The sequence below is a fragment of the Vespa velutina genome, chromosome 8 (genome assembly GCF_912470025.1).
Source record: "Vespa velutina chromosome 8, iVesVel2.1, whole genome shotgun sequence".
NCBI lineage: Eukaryota > Metazoa > Arthropoda > Insecta > Hymenoptera > Vespidae > Vespa > Vespa velutina.
In genome coordinates, this window is record NC_062195.1 from 5300877 (window position 1) to 5318926 (window position 18050).

The 18050-nt window shown below is 33.0% G+C and overlaps 3 protein-coding genes across 22 annotated transcripts in view; 2 read left to right on the plus strand and 1 right to left on the minus strand.

Moving 5' to 3' along the window:
• Positions 1–9543, plus strand: part of LOC124951178 (disintegrin and metalloproteinase domain-containing protein 11) — a 57855-nt gene extending 48312 nt beyond the window's left edge. For 10 of the 19 annotated variants that reach the window (XM_047499050.1, XM_047499053.1, XM_047499044.1 and 7 more), the window contains 5 exons: positions 627–698; positions 2567–2709; positions 3495–3933; positions 5372–5575; positions 7781–9543. In XM_047499050.1, coding sequence (XP_047355006.1) covers positions 627–698; positions 2567–2709; positions 3495–3933; positions 5372–5575; positions 7781–8417 — 1495 coding nt within the window. In that variant the 3' untranslated portion in view covers positions 8418–9543. The remainder of the gene's footprint in view (positions 1–626; positions 699–2566; positions 2710–3494; positions 3934–5371; positions 5576–7780) is intronic. The other 9 variants (XM_047499049.1, XM_047499058.1, XM_047499048.1 and 6 more) reach the window with 9 other exon arrangements.
• Positions 9264–15683, plus strand: LOC124951149 (centrosomal protein of 131 kDa). The gene is made up of 11 exons (XM_047498980.1): positions 9264–9404; positions 9664–10087; positions 10175–10341; positions 10494–10679; positions 10770–11211; positions 11373–11590; positions 11666–11825; positions 11918–12174; positions 12616–12787; positions 12890–13053; positions 13210–15683. The coding sequence occupies exons 1-11, from the start codon at positions 9400–9402 to the stop codon at positions 13346–13348; spliced, it is 2334 nt and encodes a 777-aa protein (XP_047354936.1). The 5' UTR covers positions 9264–9399; the 3' UTR covers positions 13349–15683.
• LOC124951182 (GTP-binding protein 128up) lies at positions 14113–17495 on the minus strand. Of its 2 annotated transcripts, none has more exons than XM_047499072.1 (8): positions 16823–17483; positions 16568–16733; positions 16221–16351; positions 15878–16117; positions 15087–15255; positions 14857–14986; positions 14655–14777; positions 14113–14567 (listed from the first exon to the last, which is right to left on the minus strand). In XM_047499072.1, the coding sequence occupies exons 1-8, from the start codon at positions 16862–16864 to the stop codon at positions 14465–14467; spliced, it is 1104 nt and encodes a 367-aa protein (XP_047355028.1). In that variant the 5' UTR covers positions 16865–17483; the 3' UTR covers positions 14113–14464. The 2 variants fall into 2 exon arrangements, with proteins under 2 accessions (XP_047355028.1, XP_047355029.1); XM_047499073.1 differs by having other exon boundaries at positions 14471–14586; positions 16823–17495.
• Between the last annotated feature and the right edge of the window lie 555 nt (positions 17496–18050).

Here is an 18050-nt window from a genome sequence, read left to right on the forward strand (position 1 = left end):
AAGCAAAAAAAAAAGAGTTTTTATACCCTTGCATATTTATTTTTCATATCCAATGTCCGATCATGGAGACAGCCATTTCGAAACTCCCTTTTACGTCTGGGAACGAAAAAATGTGCATATGCAAAGCCCATTAACAATTTACAACTTAGTCTTTAGATATGCTTTCGCGATAATACCTCGGCGTTGACTCCACATGCTTCGATATACTTACTTACATGCTTCGATCGTTTAACGTTTATCATTGTAATAGTAAATTATATATATATATAAAAAAAAAAAAAAAAAAAAAAAAGAAAAAGTAGAACACGGTGTAATTAGAGCTTTGAAAATGAGAAGTGAGGGTGGAAAAATAAAAAGAGAAATAAAGAAAAGAAAGAAAAAAAAAAAAAGAAAAGAAAAGAAAAGAAAAGAATACGAATCATTTAATCGATTCTCACGAACTCTCTACACTTTGTTTTTGTCATCATTATCCTCGATATGTACACGTTTGATTTAAAACAAAAGAAAAAAAAAAAAAAAAAAGAATAGAAAGAGAAAAGATTTGGAATATAAGAAGAAAAAGAAGAAAAAAAAAAAAAAATAGGGGATATATTTGCGCGGCATACCCTATATTAGTATATTTCTAGCCGCAGCGAGCCCCAGCGCGTGCTGTTTCGGACCCCGAATAACGTCGCCGTTGCAGACGGGCCAAGACTCAAGTAAGTCTCGTGTGTCTCGTCGCTCGTGTCATGTCACTTTAGTCTGTCCACGAAACGAAGATTTTGTCCATTTTTTTCTCCACAACCGTGCCGACGGAAGCAGACCAGATTGCTATTAATTTCCTTTGCGATTAATTTCGATTAATCTCCGTTAGCGGGAACCTTTGTCGAAACCAAAAAGAAAAAGAGAAAAACGGAAAAGAAAAGAAGAAAAAAAAACTCGAAAAAAAAAGAAGAAAAGGAACGCTTTTAAATTTTGTCAAAAAAGAACATATCAGTCTAGGCATTGCAAAATGTTTTTCATTCTGTTTATTTATACACTTAATACAGCAACTGTTACATCCCCCTATTGATCTTGTTCTCTATAGATCGACCATCGTCTGGTCTGTTTGTCGAATGAAGCACCGTTTTTAATATACCTGCACGGGAAAAATACGTTCCGATACGATAGAAAAACTTTAATCAATTTTTCATCGGTTGATTAAACAAAAGCGATCAAACCCCCGTAAGATACATAAATATTATTGTATGCATCGCCTACAAGACGATATAACATAACTTTTATCGTTCTTAAAACTTTAAATGTTTAACGTGAATATATCGTAGAAAAGTATTTGTTTAAAAACGATATATATATATATATATATATATATATATATCGCTACGGCATTATAAAACGTGACGGTACATTTGGTCCGAGCTCTCTATCGTTTTCTACGTTAATTTCTAACAAGACAATCTTCAAATATCACAGACCCGTGACACAGATGGCACAAACAAACAGACAGACAGGACACAAATACACGTGTATACGCGCGCGTATAGATATAACGGCAAAAGCAAACTACATTACAGTAGAACATTGATACATACTTGTCGCATTGCATGCTTAGAATCACCTTTCATCTGGTCCAATCTATCATCAATCTAGCATCTATATGTTCAATTTGCATGGATCGTTACAAACGAATGCAGAGCTACGAGTCCCATATTTCGTTTCCATTAGCGGTTCATACAACAATCATTATGCAAAGATTCGATCTTACTATATGTAGTTCATGAAAATCAGCATGACATATATTATATGTAAAACGTATCGAAGCATATTAATTTTGTCTGACCAATCTTACAAATTTTTATCATCTATTATACTATTAATAAATATTTCTATTTCTATTATATTATTAATAAATACGCACACACTCTAATCGCGTAATCATTAATTTATCTTAATCATTAGTTTTCTTTCTATATATTATATAGAAAGAAAATTCGAGACATATACATACATGCATACGTAAACCACATAAGTCACGTTAATGTTTGACATTGATATCGAGATACCATGACGTCTTGATACGCAAACAGTTCATGGAACCTGTTAGAATGCACGCATTATCGGAAATACACATTGCCATGATCAAACGGTACAACGATCAAAGTCCATCAAATTTCTAACCTGGCTTAACATCAGAAGGTCATTCGAAAATTCTAATGGGTTCAAAATAGGTTCTCGCGTTATATCTAACAAGAACGTCCGCAACAGCTGCTGCTATCTGAAAGCCAAAACGTAAGTGTGCTAGTCGGTCGCGAATCGATGATGATATAGACACACGCACGTTTTGCTGACTATACGGCTAGCTTCATAAAGTTCTTCTCCTTCTTATCGTCAGCAGAAAGTATTCGTCGACCAATTCACGACCCATTTGCGAATGCCCCTGGGTGTTAAGTTGACGATAAGCTTCGTTAATTCGTTAAGCTCTTTCTATCTCTATCTTTATTTCTCTACGTACATATATCAAATCGATTTCATCGCCTGAAGGAACCCTCAACGCATATCCTGATGTATTATGTTCAAATATTTTCAGGGACCACAAACCGCAGATGAAGAGGCGCGACGAGGAAGACGGAGGTACGGGAGGAGAGGAGGTTGTCTCTTTCATTGATGTCTCACCAAACAATCTGACAAAGTTGCCTGAGAAGGGAATTTTAAAGAAACACAGTGGTTATGGTATTGTAATGCCTGATAGTTGTAAAAACAACGTGGGCAGATGACTCACGCTTAACATGAAGGGCTGACGTGAGAATTTCGAACGGGAAACATGTTCGAACATAACGTAAACGAGTTTGTGCTCTGTGACGTATGTTCTCGACGTATAACGTTTAATTATTAAAGACAACAAAGAAACAATATACATATATATACATATATATATCCATATTTAATACAATAATAAGGTATAATAATAAAGGAAAAATATAAAAAATCGAGTAAACAAATCGATAGAGAGGAGGAAGATATTACATAACTACATTAATCAACGTTCAATTTATCTCGACGTGTACACATAAGTCTTTGATGCTGATTAAGTATTAAAAATCGAGATATTTCTTTTTTTATTATTATTATTGAATTTATGAAAAAGAGTTCATCGATTTTATATTCTTTCATTAGGAACGAATGAATGAATGAACTGTATAAATTTAAAGTCTAAACGTCTTACATCAACTTTATTAAATAATTACTCGTGGAAATAAAGAGGAAATGAAAAAGTTAAGAAAAGTTAGGGTGCATGGGGGGTGGCGGGAGTGGGGAGGGGCGGGGAGGGGGGAGAAGAAAAGAAAAGAAACCGATGAAAACGGGCACAAAATCGATCGCGTTTAAGTTCGAAACATACAATGCCGTTTATCGAATTACTCACATCGACTCTTCATGAACAACTCGATAGCCTCATAAATATCTTTATCTTGTCGTACGCTAAACTTTTTGCCTCTTGTTCGTTTGTTTGCCAATAGGTAGAGGCGGCATATCCGAAGTTGAACGTACGTTGAATCAATTGAACGGCTATCACGAAAATATAATCGAGGTATTGAGAAACGCTGGTATCCGTCGCGATCCATCAGAAACACCATCAGGAAGTGGTAATCTTCTTGACAACGAGGCAATTCGCAAATCATTAGCAGAATGCGGTTATCCCGATTCTTATTGCAAGGATACAGACGAACACGATCACATGGACAACATGGATAATCAGGATGACGACGATGTGGACGTAGGATTACAACCTTGTGGTACGATACGCATACGCACTCTCGAGGATATCATCAAGCAGCTGGAACGTCATTCGGTTCGGCACATGAGTCCGAGCGGCTCTGAAGAGATTAGAATGTCTGAGAGCGAAGGGGATCGTCATTACAGACTCGACTCCTCTGTCTGTAGCGAATCCTCTCAAGGGTAAGGGCTCGCGCGATTTTCGCGCGCGCTTTGCCGCCAACGCTTTAACTCATCTTACGTGATATATATATATATATATATATATACATACACATATACACACACATCTATAATTATATATATATATATATATTTTTGCTTCTTTCGTATCTCTTTTTCTCTACGTGTGATGATCATAATATTGCTTCTAACTCAGAAACGATCAATCGCGTGGGAATTTCTCTGAAAAGGTAGTTCCTATTTCTTTTTTCATTGAATCGAAATATATATATATATATATATATATATATATATATATATATATATAGCAATTTATCGTTTTGCTACCTTTTCCGCGAATATATTCCCTCATTTTTTTCCCCAAAATAATAATCTTTAACGTTCGAGAAATTCTAATCGCATCACACTAATTATTTTTCCATCGTATTTTTTTTTTTTTTGTTTCTTCCTTTTTATTTATCTTTATAGTCTTTGAATGCTAAATGGAATCGCAGTACTATACAGAACTTTCTCTTCGTATGGGATATTTTGTGTACAATATAAAGAGACGAGAATGGTTAAAGTTAATGAAGGATTTGAAAGAACTGCAGATCTTTAAAGATTTGCGAAAAAGGAAAGATTTATTTTTGAAAGATTTATTTTAAACTTTAACCATCTTCGTTCTCGAACGTAGCCATTTCCGGGTTTCCATGAGACGACATCCGAGATAGATATCGTTAGACGCGTTGTACTTTTGCGAGAGCCTGTTAATCTTCTCAAATATTTTGGTGTCTTTCAAATTCTTTCAGCTTACTTGGCCAAACTTTAATGTTAGTGACTGCACATGTGTGGGAGTTAGAGACTTCTTTTATTAATTTTACGTCAGAAATATATTCGCGAAATAAATTGATCGCTAGAACCGTGTCCGTCTTGTGATTCGATCGAGAAAAAAAAAAGAAAGAAAAAAAGAAAAAGAAAAGAAAAAGATCTCTTTATTGAAAATAATCATCGGAGCAATTAATGACGAATCACGTTCAATTTAATTTTGTTTACACGAATAACGACCCACCACACGCTGGCATAATTCACTTACGTCACCGCTTCGTACGTTCTTGCCCGTTTTTTTTCCTTCTTCTATCTTACTATGCTTAATACATTTTTAGGCAACATGAATAACCAAACGTAATCCCGAGAATAAAGTATAATCGGCTTTATTTTGCGTCGCGAAAGAAAACGTCAAATATGCAGAGTCTGTTTATACCTTTAAAAAAAAAAAAAAAAAAGAAAAAAAAAGACAAAAAGAAAAAGAATCTCGCGATTTCCCGCCCTATCCCCGTTTCGCCCAAAACAAATCTCTACTTTCGTTTGAACGAAACAAACGCGATATGTTATGACGGTTAGGTAAGAACGTGGTATAGTTCACACATTATGAAGATTACTTATTGGATTTCCTGCGTAGAAGCAGAAGGTGTAGCCGCGGCCGAGACGATGACCCTAGACTCGTCTACGGTAGATATCGTCAGCCATCGTCTCGAAGTCCTTACGGTACTCATCAGCACACTCGTCAACACACTCATCAAATGCACGAGGAGGAGGGTATCTATGAAACTGCCGATCCCGACAGAGGCTCGAATACTAGGGGTGAAACGCCCGATAGTGAAAGGTATCGCAGACACTTACAGTACGAAAAAAAAAAAAAAAAAACAACAAAACGGGCTTTCTTTTTTTAATGAAATATTCGCAGAGTAGTTTAAACGATCATTGGAAACCTCGACGTGTTCAGTTGGAAAGATATCTCTCTCTCTCCCCCTCTCTCTCTCTCTCTCTCTCTCTCTCTCTCTCTCTTTCTCTCTCTCTCTCTTTATCTCTCTGTCTGTTTTTCTTTCTCTATATATGTATATATATGTATAAATATATGTATATATATATATATATATACATATATATACATGTATATCTTATATCTCTCTGTGAACCCCTTCATCGTAATTCCCATAAAAATTCCTATCGTACGATAGTTATCGTGAGTCCTAATTCCAAATATCATGTTTTAACGTGCATTCAGATAAGGATCGGTGCATGGACAAACGATTATTAAGAAAAATATACAAATATCCCTTTCTAAATCTATCGCAAAATTGAATATGTGTCTACAATAAAAGCCATATGAATGATTGTTCTTCCCGGCTACACCACGCGAACATTGTGAACGCGTAAATGCAATTAAATATAAGGATAAAAGAAAACAGAGAAAAAAAAAAAATAAATAACACACATCTATTGAAAATCGAATTTCAATGACCCATATAAATACCCATTGATAATAAATAAAAATGTTGGTCTTACACGTAGAATTCCTGAAAACATTTTGACATTGCTCCTTGCGAGCCACCCGATTCATTGAAAACTACAATAATATAACGATGTCCATGATCGCGAAATGAACGATAATCGAAATAGCAAGGATCATATATCCAAAAATCGAAGTATAAATAGACTCGGCATAGTCCTTGCCCGGTGGGAGAAAAAAAGAAAAAGAAAAAGAAAAAAAAAAAAAAAAAAAAAAAAGAAAAAAAAAACTTTACAACAGATACTGCGAGTTTATGCATTCTCCAAACTATGTAGCTTTGAATGTACAAACGGGGGTAATTCGTTCGTCAAAAATTAATTAGCAGCTTTCCGACAACAACTTTCCGTTAATTTTTCATACGAAGCGAGAGAGAATTGAAGCAGGAACTAAAGTGTCAGACTAACACACCAACTTTCGCATGCTATATACTCTATATATTTCAGTTGCTTCTGTGATCCGCTGTGAATGTGTAGAGAATAATATGAACTGAATTAACATTTGCGCAGCTATTTTATCGACGCGTTGGCATGGCTATTATAAAAGTGGGCACTACAAATGATTCGCATCTATTGAAAATATGTTAGATAGATTGAAATGTTCCGAATAAAAAATTATGGCTCGCGGTGAAAAGAGAAAAAGAAAAAAAAAAAAAGAACAAAAAAATAAAATTAAAAGGGAAAAAGAAATAAAAAAGGATTAAATAAATAAGCGAAAGTAAAAAAAAAACACATATCGCTACGTCGTCTTTTATATTTGACATTTATCGTAGCCGCAATTCTTTCTAATCTCTCTATTTCTCTCTTTCTCTCTCTCTCTCTCTCTCTCTCTCTCTCTCTCTCTCTCTTTCTCTCTCTTTCTTTATATATATATACATATATATATATATATATATATATATATATATATATATATATATATATATATATTTAAAAAATGTAGGACATTGATTATGGCTCGCACTCATCCTTATCTGAACATTTTCCTTCATTGCCAATAAAAAAATCTATGTGTACGTGGTAATAAAAAAGTAGTCGCAAAGCTTTCGGCATCAAATGGCTATCGATGCTTTCAATGTTCGCTGCTGCACCGCAGTACCGTGATAAATACGATATTGGTCTCTTTACTTTTTTTTTTTATTTTTTTTTTTTTCTTCGAAATAATAATTTGCTTTCATTCTCTTATGAGTAGAGTAAAAAAGAATTGAAAAAAAGATCGTCCTCGAATCCTCGAACGATAGATAAAATTTGAAACATCGTATGCATTAAACAATTGCTTGTCTTATCTAACGATAATCAGCATGTACCCGGAGTATACGCTTTTGTACGAAGATTAGGCGCACAATGACGATCGATCGATCACGTACCATACATCTTTCAAAGCCTACCGTCCAAGTTCCGAGAGGATCTTAAGCTGTCGCGTGTCGCCGAATGAAGACCGTTGAAAAACACGGCATTCGCATGCAGCATTAGTGGTCGAGGAATAGATCCAATGGGCTCGTGTAATCTTGTTATTTTCTAGTGATACGTTTATTCAAGCTCAACAACAATTAGCCCGGTGGACGAGTGAGGAGGGGGTACAGCACCGACCACCACAACAGCCACCACCACCTTCCGCGCCAGCCACGGCAGCCAAGCAGTTGCAGTTGCAGCAGCAGCAGCAGCAGCAGCACCACCACCACCACCACCACCAACAGCAGCAGCAGCAGCAGCATCAGCAGCAACAACAACAACAGTTACAATCACAGCATCAACAACAGCAGCAGTTACAATCGCAGCAGCCACAACAGCAGCAGCAACAGCAGCAGCAGCAGCAGCAGCAACAGCAACAGCATCAACTGCCCGTGGAACAACTGCCAATTAAGCAGCGCGGTTATTATCCATCCCCACCCTTCAACGACAGCAGCAGCAGCAGCAGCGTCCTCGCGAACGACGAGATGACGAGAAACGCTCAATCCCAAGCGAAAAAGCTCCCTGACGTTCGTGGAATCGATGTTAATCATTTGCCTAATATTAACAAATGCCCACTAGACGATAACTTTAGTCTAGATTGTAACATAAATAATGGTTCCCCTAAAGAATTAAATACCAACAACACTAGTGATAACGAAAATACTGCCCTACTGCCCCCTTCGCATTTTCCTGAGTACAAGCATTGATAATTATTAATCGATGACAGATAGTGTCCAAAACATAGTGGTGTGATTTAATCTTGAACTCGCATTTTATACTGAATAGTGTAAATAACGATAAACTATGAATTAACGAACAAGAACAAAGAAACAAGCACACGCAAAAAAAAGACGAGAGAGAGAGAGAGAGAGAGAGAGAGGGAGAGAGAAAAAAGAGAGAGAGAGAGAGAGAGAGAGAGAGAGAGAGAGAGGGAAATGAGAAAGGAGAAAAAAGAGGAAGGGAAAAAAGAACGACACGAGCGACCGAGAGCCAAGGGTCTTAAGAGCGGCACGACGGGCGAAGAATACGACCGATATTACAATTATAATAAATTAACATTAATCTATATGAAATGTTTATTAATAAACATTAGTAAAACGATTTACTCAAAAAGACGAAGTGTTGTGTCAGTTTTCACTCATTTCATGCGTACACACCGTAGAGAGAATTAGTTTGGATAGTTATTATTAAACATTTCTAATTTGATGATATTATCATTTTTCTATGCCATCTTTAATATTAATAATATAAGTCAATGAGATACATTCGATAACGTTATTATTGTCGTCGGGAAATAACGGATGCGTCACGCCATTAACACCATACCTAGTCAAATAACATACCTACAAAAATACATACATTGCCGTTCTGCATACGCAGTATATACCATCGAGTACGTAATGTTTTTATAGCCGTTGCCTTGGTATTACCCCCAACGACCGTGAAAGTGGTAGTAAATAAGAGTTAAAAGGACACTTTTCGACGTCGTATAAAAACGATCAAACACGTGCGTAGCTTAGTAGATAGAGGACTGCTAGGCAGACATTAATCGAGGTAAGGTCACTTTGAGGACTTTGTTCACGAGGAAAATAAAACAAGAAAGAGAGAGAAAGAGAGAGGGAGAGAGAAAGAGAGAGAGAAAAACCGAATTAACAAAAGGACAAGGGAAAAAACAAGAATAAAAAAAGGATGAGGTAACGTAAAGAATTACGATCTTGTGAAAGTGTACGAACGCGCGTGAATGTAATATGTACGAGTAAGAAAGATAAAAAAAAACCAAAAAAAAAAAATAAATAAATAAATAAATAAAAATAATAATAATAATAATAATAATAATAATAATAATAATAATAGATAATAATAATAATAAATAATAATAAATAATAATAATAATATTAATAATAACAATAACACTAATAATAAAGAAAACGTGTAATGTTATACTTTCTCAAGTGCGGTGATAAACATAAATCATCCGAAGCTGAGCAGTAAGCCACCGATAAAGAAGTATCCTCCGGGTAGGATGAATCCAAAGGAAATGGCCACTGGTGTTATCTTTGAGGAACGGAACGATCTCGACGATTCGTATCATCCCATAGAGTCGAGCGATTTCGTCGACAACGCGGAGACAACCGTATCGGAGACGGACAAATGTGTGAACGACGTTAAAATGAAAATGCGAAGTCTGGAAATTAGCGACTGTAATCAGAATCTAATAGAACCGAATAACAGCTCGTTCGAGCAATTATGCAAAATGATAAATGACCTGGAGGGAAATATTATCGAGGACGTTCCTGGATCGAGGCACTTCGACGCAGCTTCGATCACCGACAATCGCGGTGAAGTACCATCCTTAAATATGAGATATAGTAATCAAGTGTGTCCGGTTTTTCGATAGTGAATATTTGATCGATATTAGATATCATTTAGGAGAAGCTAAATCGTTTGTAATACGTATTTGCAGCTCGAGCCGGAGAAAGATCATTGCAAAGATAAATGTGGATCAATCGGAGCGACCTACGAAGATATAATGTCGTTTTTAGCGACGCTCGAAGACGGTATAACAAGAATTAGGGAAAAAAAAAGAAAGAAATTACTTTTTTTACCGACAACTTTCCACCGGGAGTATTAGTTTTTAAAAATCAAAAAAACAAAAAAAAAGAACAAAAAAAAAAAAACAATTCATACATGTGATCTATATCGGTAAAAATTTTGTATTACCTTATATATGCTTCTATCACGAAACGTAGCAGAATCAAGTCAAAATTCTAAGTGCGACGAGATTGTACGTTTCAATGTTTGTACCTTCGTTGTATACATTTTATAATTATCATTTTTCAACAAACACAAATCGCGTTCGTAGATTATCCGAACGAAGTACACGCAAATCGAACGGAACCAGTTACGAGTGCGATCATTCAAGATATATTTATAAAGGACAAGTTTTCTTCTTATTTAGATCATAATAAGTAAGATAAAATTTCATATAAATAACCCCTTTAACATTTCTTTCAAGTCGTATCATTCAACTTTCTAAATTGGTATATACATACACGTAGGTGTGATCCTTTAAGAAATTATTTCTCAAACGCGTTCAAAGACGACTTAAGTACGGCGCAGTTACAATTGGAGGAGAAGGAGGCAACGATTAAATTATTGAAGAACGAATTAAAAAATGAAAGAGAAGCAGCCTGCGAGAAATTAAACGTAGAAAATAAAAAACACGTTTCGAGGCTCGAGACGCAAGAAAAAAAATATCAAACGATCGTGAAGAGACATCAAAAGTTTATGGAAAAGCTCATTTCGGAGAAGACAGATTTAACCGATAAATGTAATTCGTTGGCACAAAGAATCAAGGAAATCGAATCGAAGGCGGAAAAGGATATGAAAGTTTGTACGGATAGGCATCTCGTCGAATTGCAACGAGCAAAGGAACATTTCGCGGCCTCCGAAAAGATAAGACGAGAGCGATGGTTAGAGGCAAGAACATCGAAAATAAAGGTTCGTCGATGATAGCGAAACCGATCGATTATTTTCTTACGTATAATTATCTTACGATGATGGCCCGAGCAAATTTATCGAATTGAAATTGTCGTATCGTTGTTAACGATATCTACGTAGATATGTAAGTGTATATATAACGATGGATAACGTTCCCGTAGGAAATGACGGTGAAGGGATTAGAACCCGAATTACGAAGCATGGTCGAACAACATCAGCTGGAGATTCAGGAGATACGAAGCACTCACATAAAGGAACTTCAAGATTCAGAGCTACGCATAATACGTCGCTCGAACCAGCAGCTAGAACAATTACGTTTAGAACTTACAGCTAGTCACGAAAAAGTATTAGCGAGCGAAAAGAATATCCTATGGACCAGGTAGCTAACTAAAAACACGTCGTACTAGTCAATTAATAAATAAATTCGTAATATGACGGGCGTGAATGTTGTCAGGTATAAGGAGAAGCTAGAGGAACAGGAGGAACAGTTTCGTACGGAAAGAATTAAATTCGCGGAGGATTTAGAACGCGAAAGGAACAGGTTCGATGAGGAACTAGCTAAACGCGACATGGAGAAAGATACGATTATACGACAAACGTACACCCGGTTACAGGTTAATGTTTTTTGAGATAAAAAGCATTATAATATGTTGTAATTTATTATATACAATACGCGATACTACATTAAGCGATCACGTAATTATAGAAAGAATTAGAGGATGAGAAGCTAAAACACCAAGCTGAAAAGGAGGCTCTTCGGGAGAGCCTGCAAATGGAATGGACGGAATGGTTAGAGAATTACAAGAAACAACAAATAATAAAACTAGAAAAATCGGAAAATAAAATAAGAGAGGAAAGTCAGAGAGAACGTGATAGACAAATCGAGCTCGCTATCGGTCGTCTTGAGAAGGAAGCTCGAGATATGAAAACGGTAGTTCAGCAAAGCTATGAAAGTAAATTAAGGTACACGAAGGTCGTAACTTTAAAGAGAATATACATCGTATAAGCATACATATACAATGATTATGACTGAGTCGATATTGAATACGTTAACATAGGATATCCAATTCCATATGTATATTCACATTTGTCTTACGGATACCGATCGATGACCGGAAAATGTAAATCCAAGCACACGGATATTTCTGAACGTGAGCAAAAATGGTGATATCAAAGCGTCGCTATCGGTATCGGTATGCAAAATGCGAATACATGTTCGGTTCTAATAAAAATAAAAAAAAAAAAAAAATAAAAAGATACAGTAAAAGTATGTATCTATAACCTTCCCCGAGTGAAATAATTAATAATGATAATAATACAATAAAATTGTACGATCGACTAATAAACACCTGTATTGTATTCCATCATGAACGTGGAAAGGCGATATATTCTAATCTGTTTAAGGTCTGTGAAAGAGAAATACGAAATGGAATTGCACATTGCAACTGATAATGAGAAGATCCACAAACAAGCATTAATATCGATGGAAAATAAACTTGCACAAACAGAAAATAGATTAAAAACGATGAAAAATAAACTCGAAGAATGCGTAAATAATTTGAGCAATAAAAATGTGGTAAATTTCTAAGCACATCATCTTTTCAACTATTATAACGACTTTTGCAAGAATGCATTATAACGATAAAACGGAATATATAAAAAGAAGTATTATTTTTAGTTGATAGAAACTTTAACAGCCGAAAGGGACAATGCGAAAGGAATCGCTCGACGAGAAATTGAAGGAGAAAAAAGAGTTTTAGAGGACAAAATTGCTTCGTTGTTTCAAGAATTAACGCAAAACAATGCCAACAAAGAAATGTTAATGTCACAATTGTACAGCAGGTATATTAAAGTTAGTCGCAAGAATGAACATAAAGAAATCGATATATCATAAATTGTTCAAGCAATAACGATACACCTCGTACATACTCGTATATATTTCTTTCGATTTTACTTATTCGAAATTACGTTTATTTATAATGAAAAATGTTTTTCCAGGGTTAAATTGATAATAACTCAAAAAGTTTTAACTATAAAAAATCTTTCTAAGGAACTCGAAGGAGTCAATGCTAAATGCGGACATTTAGAAAAATTATTGGATCAACAACGAAAAGAATACATTTTAAAATCTTTATAAATATGAGGCGTACACTCTGTCTCTGCGATTTCCGACTATAAGCACTGAACACGACAGGCATCGTTAATTCACAAATTCACACACCATTAATTCTCATAGGCGATGCATGAGAACCTTATAATAACCTTTATCTAAGATGCAAGTAAACACGAACATGTCAGTGGATTGAATTTGTTATGAAAAGATTTTCCAGCGCCGTTGAATGTAGAATTTATTATCACGTGCACAGGGCTATGTCTACATTAAAGAAAAATAGAAAAGAAAAGAAAAGAAAAAAGAAAAGAAAAGAAAAGAAAAAAAAAAGAAAAAAAAAAAGAAAAAAAAAGAAATTATACACATTCGTACATACATTTCAGTATAAGATCTTTATCATTGCTGTATAACATTTACAAGCATGAAATGTCACTGTTTATTTCACCACAATTTTATAAATGTAAGATAAAAATATAATTTAAAACTGATTTTAAATGCAGTCTTTATATTAACTCACGATAATTATTGATGTAATGCAATGATCTTACCATATCAATGTGAGTAATATTTCGTATTATAATTTAGATTTTGCAGATTTTGCAGTATCACTATGAGTATCAGCATTTATTACTTGAAAAAAATAATTATGTTACGTTAGAAAATGGTAGTTATTTTCCTATATCTCACGCATATAAGAATTACTTTTTTTTCATTCTAACAAATTTTATAATACCATTATAAATTTTTTGATAGTATTGTCCCAATATTACGATTTTCATTAATCGTACTACTTCTTTTTCTTTCTTCCTTTTTTTTTCTTTTTCTTTTTTTTCTTTTTTTTTTTTTTCTTTTTCTTTTTTTTTAATCCTGTTTGATATTACTACATCAACTTATACATCTGTCATTATGAAAGATATATGTATCTATATGTACATATTTCTGTTTATCCTTTTAGTTTGAAAGATATAATCTAATACCACATCCTAATTTTACAACTTTATTTGTAAAGTGAAATTAAATTTAAAAAGAGTATTATACTATTAAGCTGTTAAGTATAATACGCAAATCGCTTGTCCTCTTTTTGTTTTCAATCAATATTATTTTTCAATATTTACTCACATATATATATACCACAAAATAAAATCACACTTTTTTTACTATTTGTACAACATCCTCGTCGCACAAGACATGATCCTTTCCCACTTTCTGTGGCTGATGTTTTACCGATGACCCCCATACTAACGCACTAAGATATTAATAATTAACTTTTATTAATCCTTTAAAACCAGTGGGTATATATATATATATATAGATATATTTAATAGGTACTTACTATTTGAATTCCTTTGCTATTGATCTATGAAGTTTATTGCAAAAATCTTCTACCGTTCTTCTTTCTGTATTTAATACTACAGGAGAATTGTAATCTGGTAGTTGACCTTTAGGTTTGGTATAACTGTTGAACAAAGTGATATAAATAGCTTTTAAGAAATTATTAAAAATATTGTTTAATTATTTGATTATTTCAGACTTACATTCTAACGAGTTGTAAATAATCCCACATCTTCTCCAACAAATCATCAAAATTCCATTTGTGATGAGCAGAAATAGGTACACAATGTGGTATTTTATATATAACATCCAATTCTTCTATACTTATTTGATCTAAAAATAAAAAGAAGAAGAGAAGACAAAAACGCAATTTTTTACAGGGTCCTCACCCAAACATATTCATTTATAGAAATATTATATGTTTCATAATTACCGATTTTATTCAACAAATAAATACATGGTATGTAAACTCGGTTCCCTTCAATGACATCAATCAAATCGTCCGATGTAGCATTATATCGTAGATTTACATCTCCATTGTAAATTCTGTACTCTGCCAGTATAGCCTTGACTGACTCTAAATCAAGTTCTGATTGTGCACACTGGCAAACAATGCAACTGCCTTAGTCTTTCTGTCAAATGCCTGTCTGGTAATTATGTTAAATTTATTGTGATAATGTTAAAAGGTTACACTTGGCTCATTCCACTACAGTGATCGCATAAATAATCTCAAGATAACATAACTAAAGCTTAGGTTATACATCGTGTCATTTTACTAATTAACGAGCATACTAAATTTGGAATTTTTTAGTACGTATTATAGTAAAACCAATAAAAAATCTGTAAAAAAAAAAAAAGAAAAAATAAGCCACTGCCCCTATTATTTAATGTTAACAATCACTACAGATATAAATATATAGAGTAAGTTAAACAATGTTTTTGACAGTGACTTTATATTCTTAAGGATTATACCAAATTAATTGTTAATTGTTAAATATAAAAATAGAAATAATTGTCTATATATCCTTAACATCAGTTATGTTTTTCAATAATTTTACTTCCAAAAAATTTCTTTCTGCTATAAAGTATATAATAAGGAAAAAACTAATAATAAGTAAGTAAGTATATATATTTTGATTATATTATGTGAACTCACTCCTGTGTACCTTTTTTTTTATATATATAACATTTACCATATATGTAAAAATATAAATTTTATTTTACCGTGGTTTGCAAGTTGACACCACCTTTTTCTTTTTTCCTAAAAGTAATATTAGGTGGTTGCTTGTTAAGTCGTAATCCAAAACCTTCCAATTCATGTTCTATCAAGCGCTTATGTCCCAACGGTTTAAGCACATCCAAAACAATAAAAATCAAACTACAAGTTCTAGCTACAGCTATTACTTGTCTTCCACGACCTTTTCCATCTTTAGCACCTTCAATAATACCTGGTAAATCCAATAACTAAAAGGAAAACATTATCATAATATTTACATTTATATTTTATAAATTAAATATTTCACTTGTTTATATAATATATTTTGAATTTTATCCTCATATATAATACCTGTATTTTTGCTCCCTTATATTTTATACAACCAGGAACAGTAGTTAAAGTTGTAAACTCATATGCTGCAACTTCAGAGTATACACCCGCAAGTGTACTTAATAATGTAGATTTACCAACAGAAGGAAAACCTATGCAATTAACAAATTTCTTATGTTAAAATTAATAAATTTTACTAAAACTATATGCTATATATATATATATATTTGAAGTTAAATTTATTAGTTAATTATGTGGGTCCTTATAAACCTTTCTATTATTAGATTTATCAATACTTGAAATAATACGATCACATAAACGAATTGATATATTTAAGAAAATATTTATAAAATTATTGAAAAACACACCGACAAAACCTATCCGAGCATCTCCAGTTTTAGCAACTTCAAATCCTTGTTCTCCACCACCACCACCTCCTTTTGGTGTTATAAGTTCACGTCTCAATTTTGCTAATTTTGCTTTCAATAAGCCTAAATGACCAGACGTTGCTTTGTTCTTTTGTGTACGTGCCATCTAAATTAAAATTTATACATTTCTTTACTTATTTCATTACGCCTATAATATATTCTTTGATGTGACATCGAATTGAAAGAATTACATACCTCTGCTTCGATCGAAGCAATTTTCTCCAAGATTGTACTCATTTTGATTTATAATAATATCACTAAATTTGTAACTTCACAAAAAATATTATAAAATTGTACTTCGTGGAGAATTTTATATAAAAAGTATTATAAATAACCAGAGATAACGACACGTGCATATGCATATGCTACTACCGCGCTTTACAAAATTAGATCATGAAAAATGTGAAAATAGACAACTAACTTCGACGCAATTATTTCTATCTTCAGATGGCGTTTCGAACGATTAATTTGGAATAATCTTAAGGCTGTTCATCATCCCTACTTTAATGGTTTACGCCAACAATGAATACAAGCAAAATTCTTGAACTATTTTGATAAACAAGATCTTATTTTAAAGATGAAAGTTTAAGCGAGAACATGGCTTTTTCGAACTTTTGAAAAAAACTTCATTTTTGAAGAAAGCTTCTATGAAGAAGATCGTGTCCAAAAATAATATTATTTTGAGAATAACTTATCCATAAAAATAAACCTTTCTCAAAAATTTTGACTATGTTTAATATCAACAAAAACGATCATTTTGTTAACTTAGACATTCCAACGAGTAAATATCGTAGATCATTTTTTCCAAACGTCTAAGATTAAACAATTTGTATAAGCTTAAATAGAAATAAAAAATATAAAATTTATGCAATTAACAAACATTTTTTAATTATTCTATCTTCAGAAAAGTATAATCTGGCATTTTTTTTTTTTTTTTTTTTTTTAAATATTATTTTTACCACACATACAAATTTTTATCACGCATTAATTTGATTATTAGGTTACATGTGATAGAAGCATAACCTATACAAACTTATATAGCGATACAATAAATGAAAATAATTTGCCTATTACGCATGTAGTTCATATATTGTCCATACCTGTTACTGAAGTCACTATGAATTTTGATGAACAGCTTTAAATTTTTAAACCTTAAGTGGATTTTTTTATTAAATATATTTCAGAAAAATATATATATTTAATAAGAAGATGTAAATAACATTTAACTTCCGAATAAATTTCAACATTTAACTTTTCTAAGCAAATTAAATGAACGTAAAATATCACAGTATTATTTTTATATTGTTTTTTTTTTTTTTTTTTTTTTTTTTTTTTTTTTTTTTTTACAACCGATTTGATTTATAATTAACTTTTATATCTTTATCAAATTAACCTTAAATGAAAAGAAAATTAAATATTTAGA

What these genes read in the sequence shown, in the direction of transcription:
- LOC124951149 (XM_047498980.1), top strand. An exon ending in ATATGAGATATAGTAATCAA is followed by an intron (nt 10,088 to 10,174) that starts GTGTGTCCGGTT and finishes ACGTATTTGCAG; the next exon opens with CTCGAGCCGGAGAAAGATCA. An exon ending in TCTTATTTAGATCATAATAA is followed by an intron (nt 10,680 to 10,769) that starts GTAAGATAAAAT and finishes ACATACACGTAG; the next exon opens with GTGTGATCCTTTAAGAAATT.
- LOC124951182 (XM_047499072.1), bottom strand. Translation starts at nt 16,864, where the DNA reads ATGAGTACAATCTTGGAGAAAATTGCTTCGATCGAAGCAGAG. An exon ending in TTGCTTCGATCGAAGCAGAG is followed by an intron (nt 16,734 to 16,822) that starts GTATGTAATTCT and finishes ATTTTAATTTAG; the next exon opens with ATGGCACGTACACAAAAGAA. An exon ending in TTATTTGTTGAATAAAATCG is followed by an intron (nt 14,987 to 15,086) that starts GTAATTATGAAA and finishes TTTTATTTTTAG; the next exon opens with ATCAAATAAGTATAGAAGAA.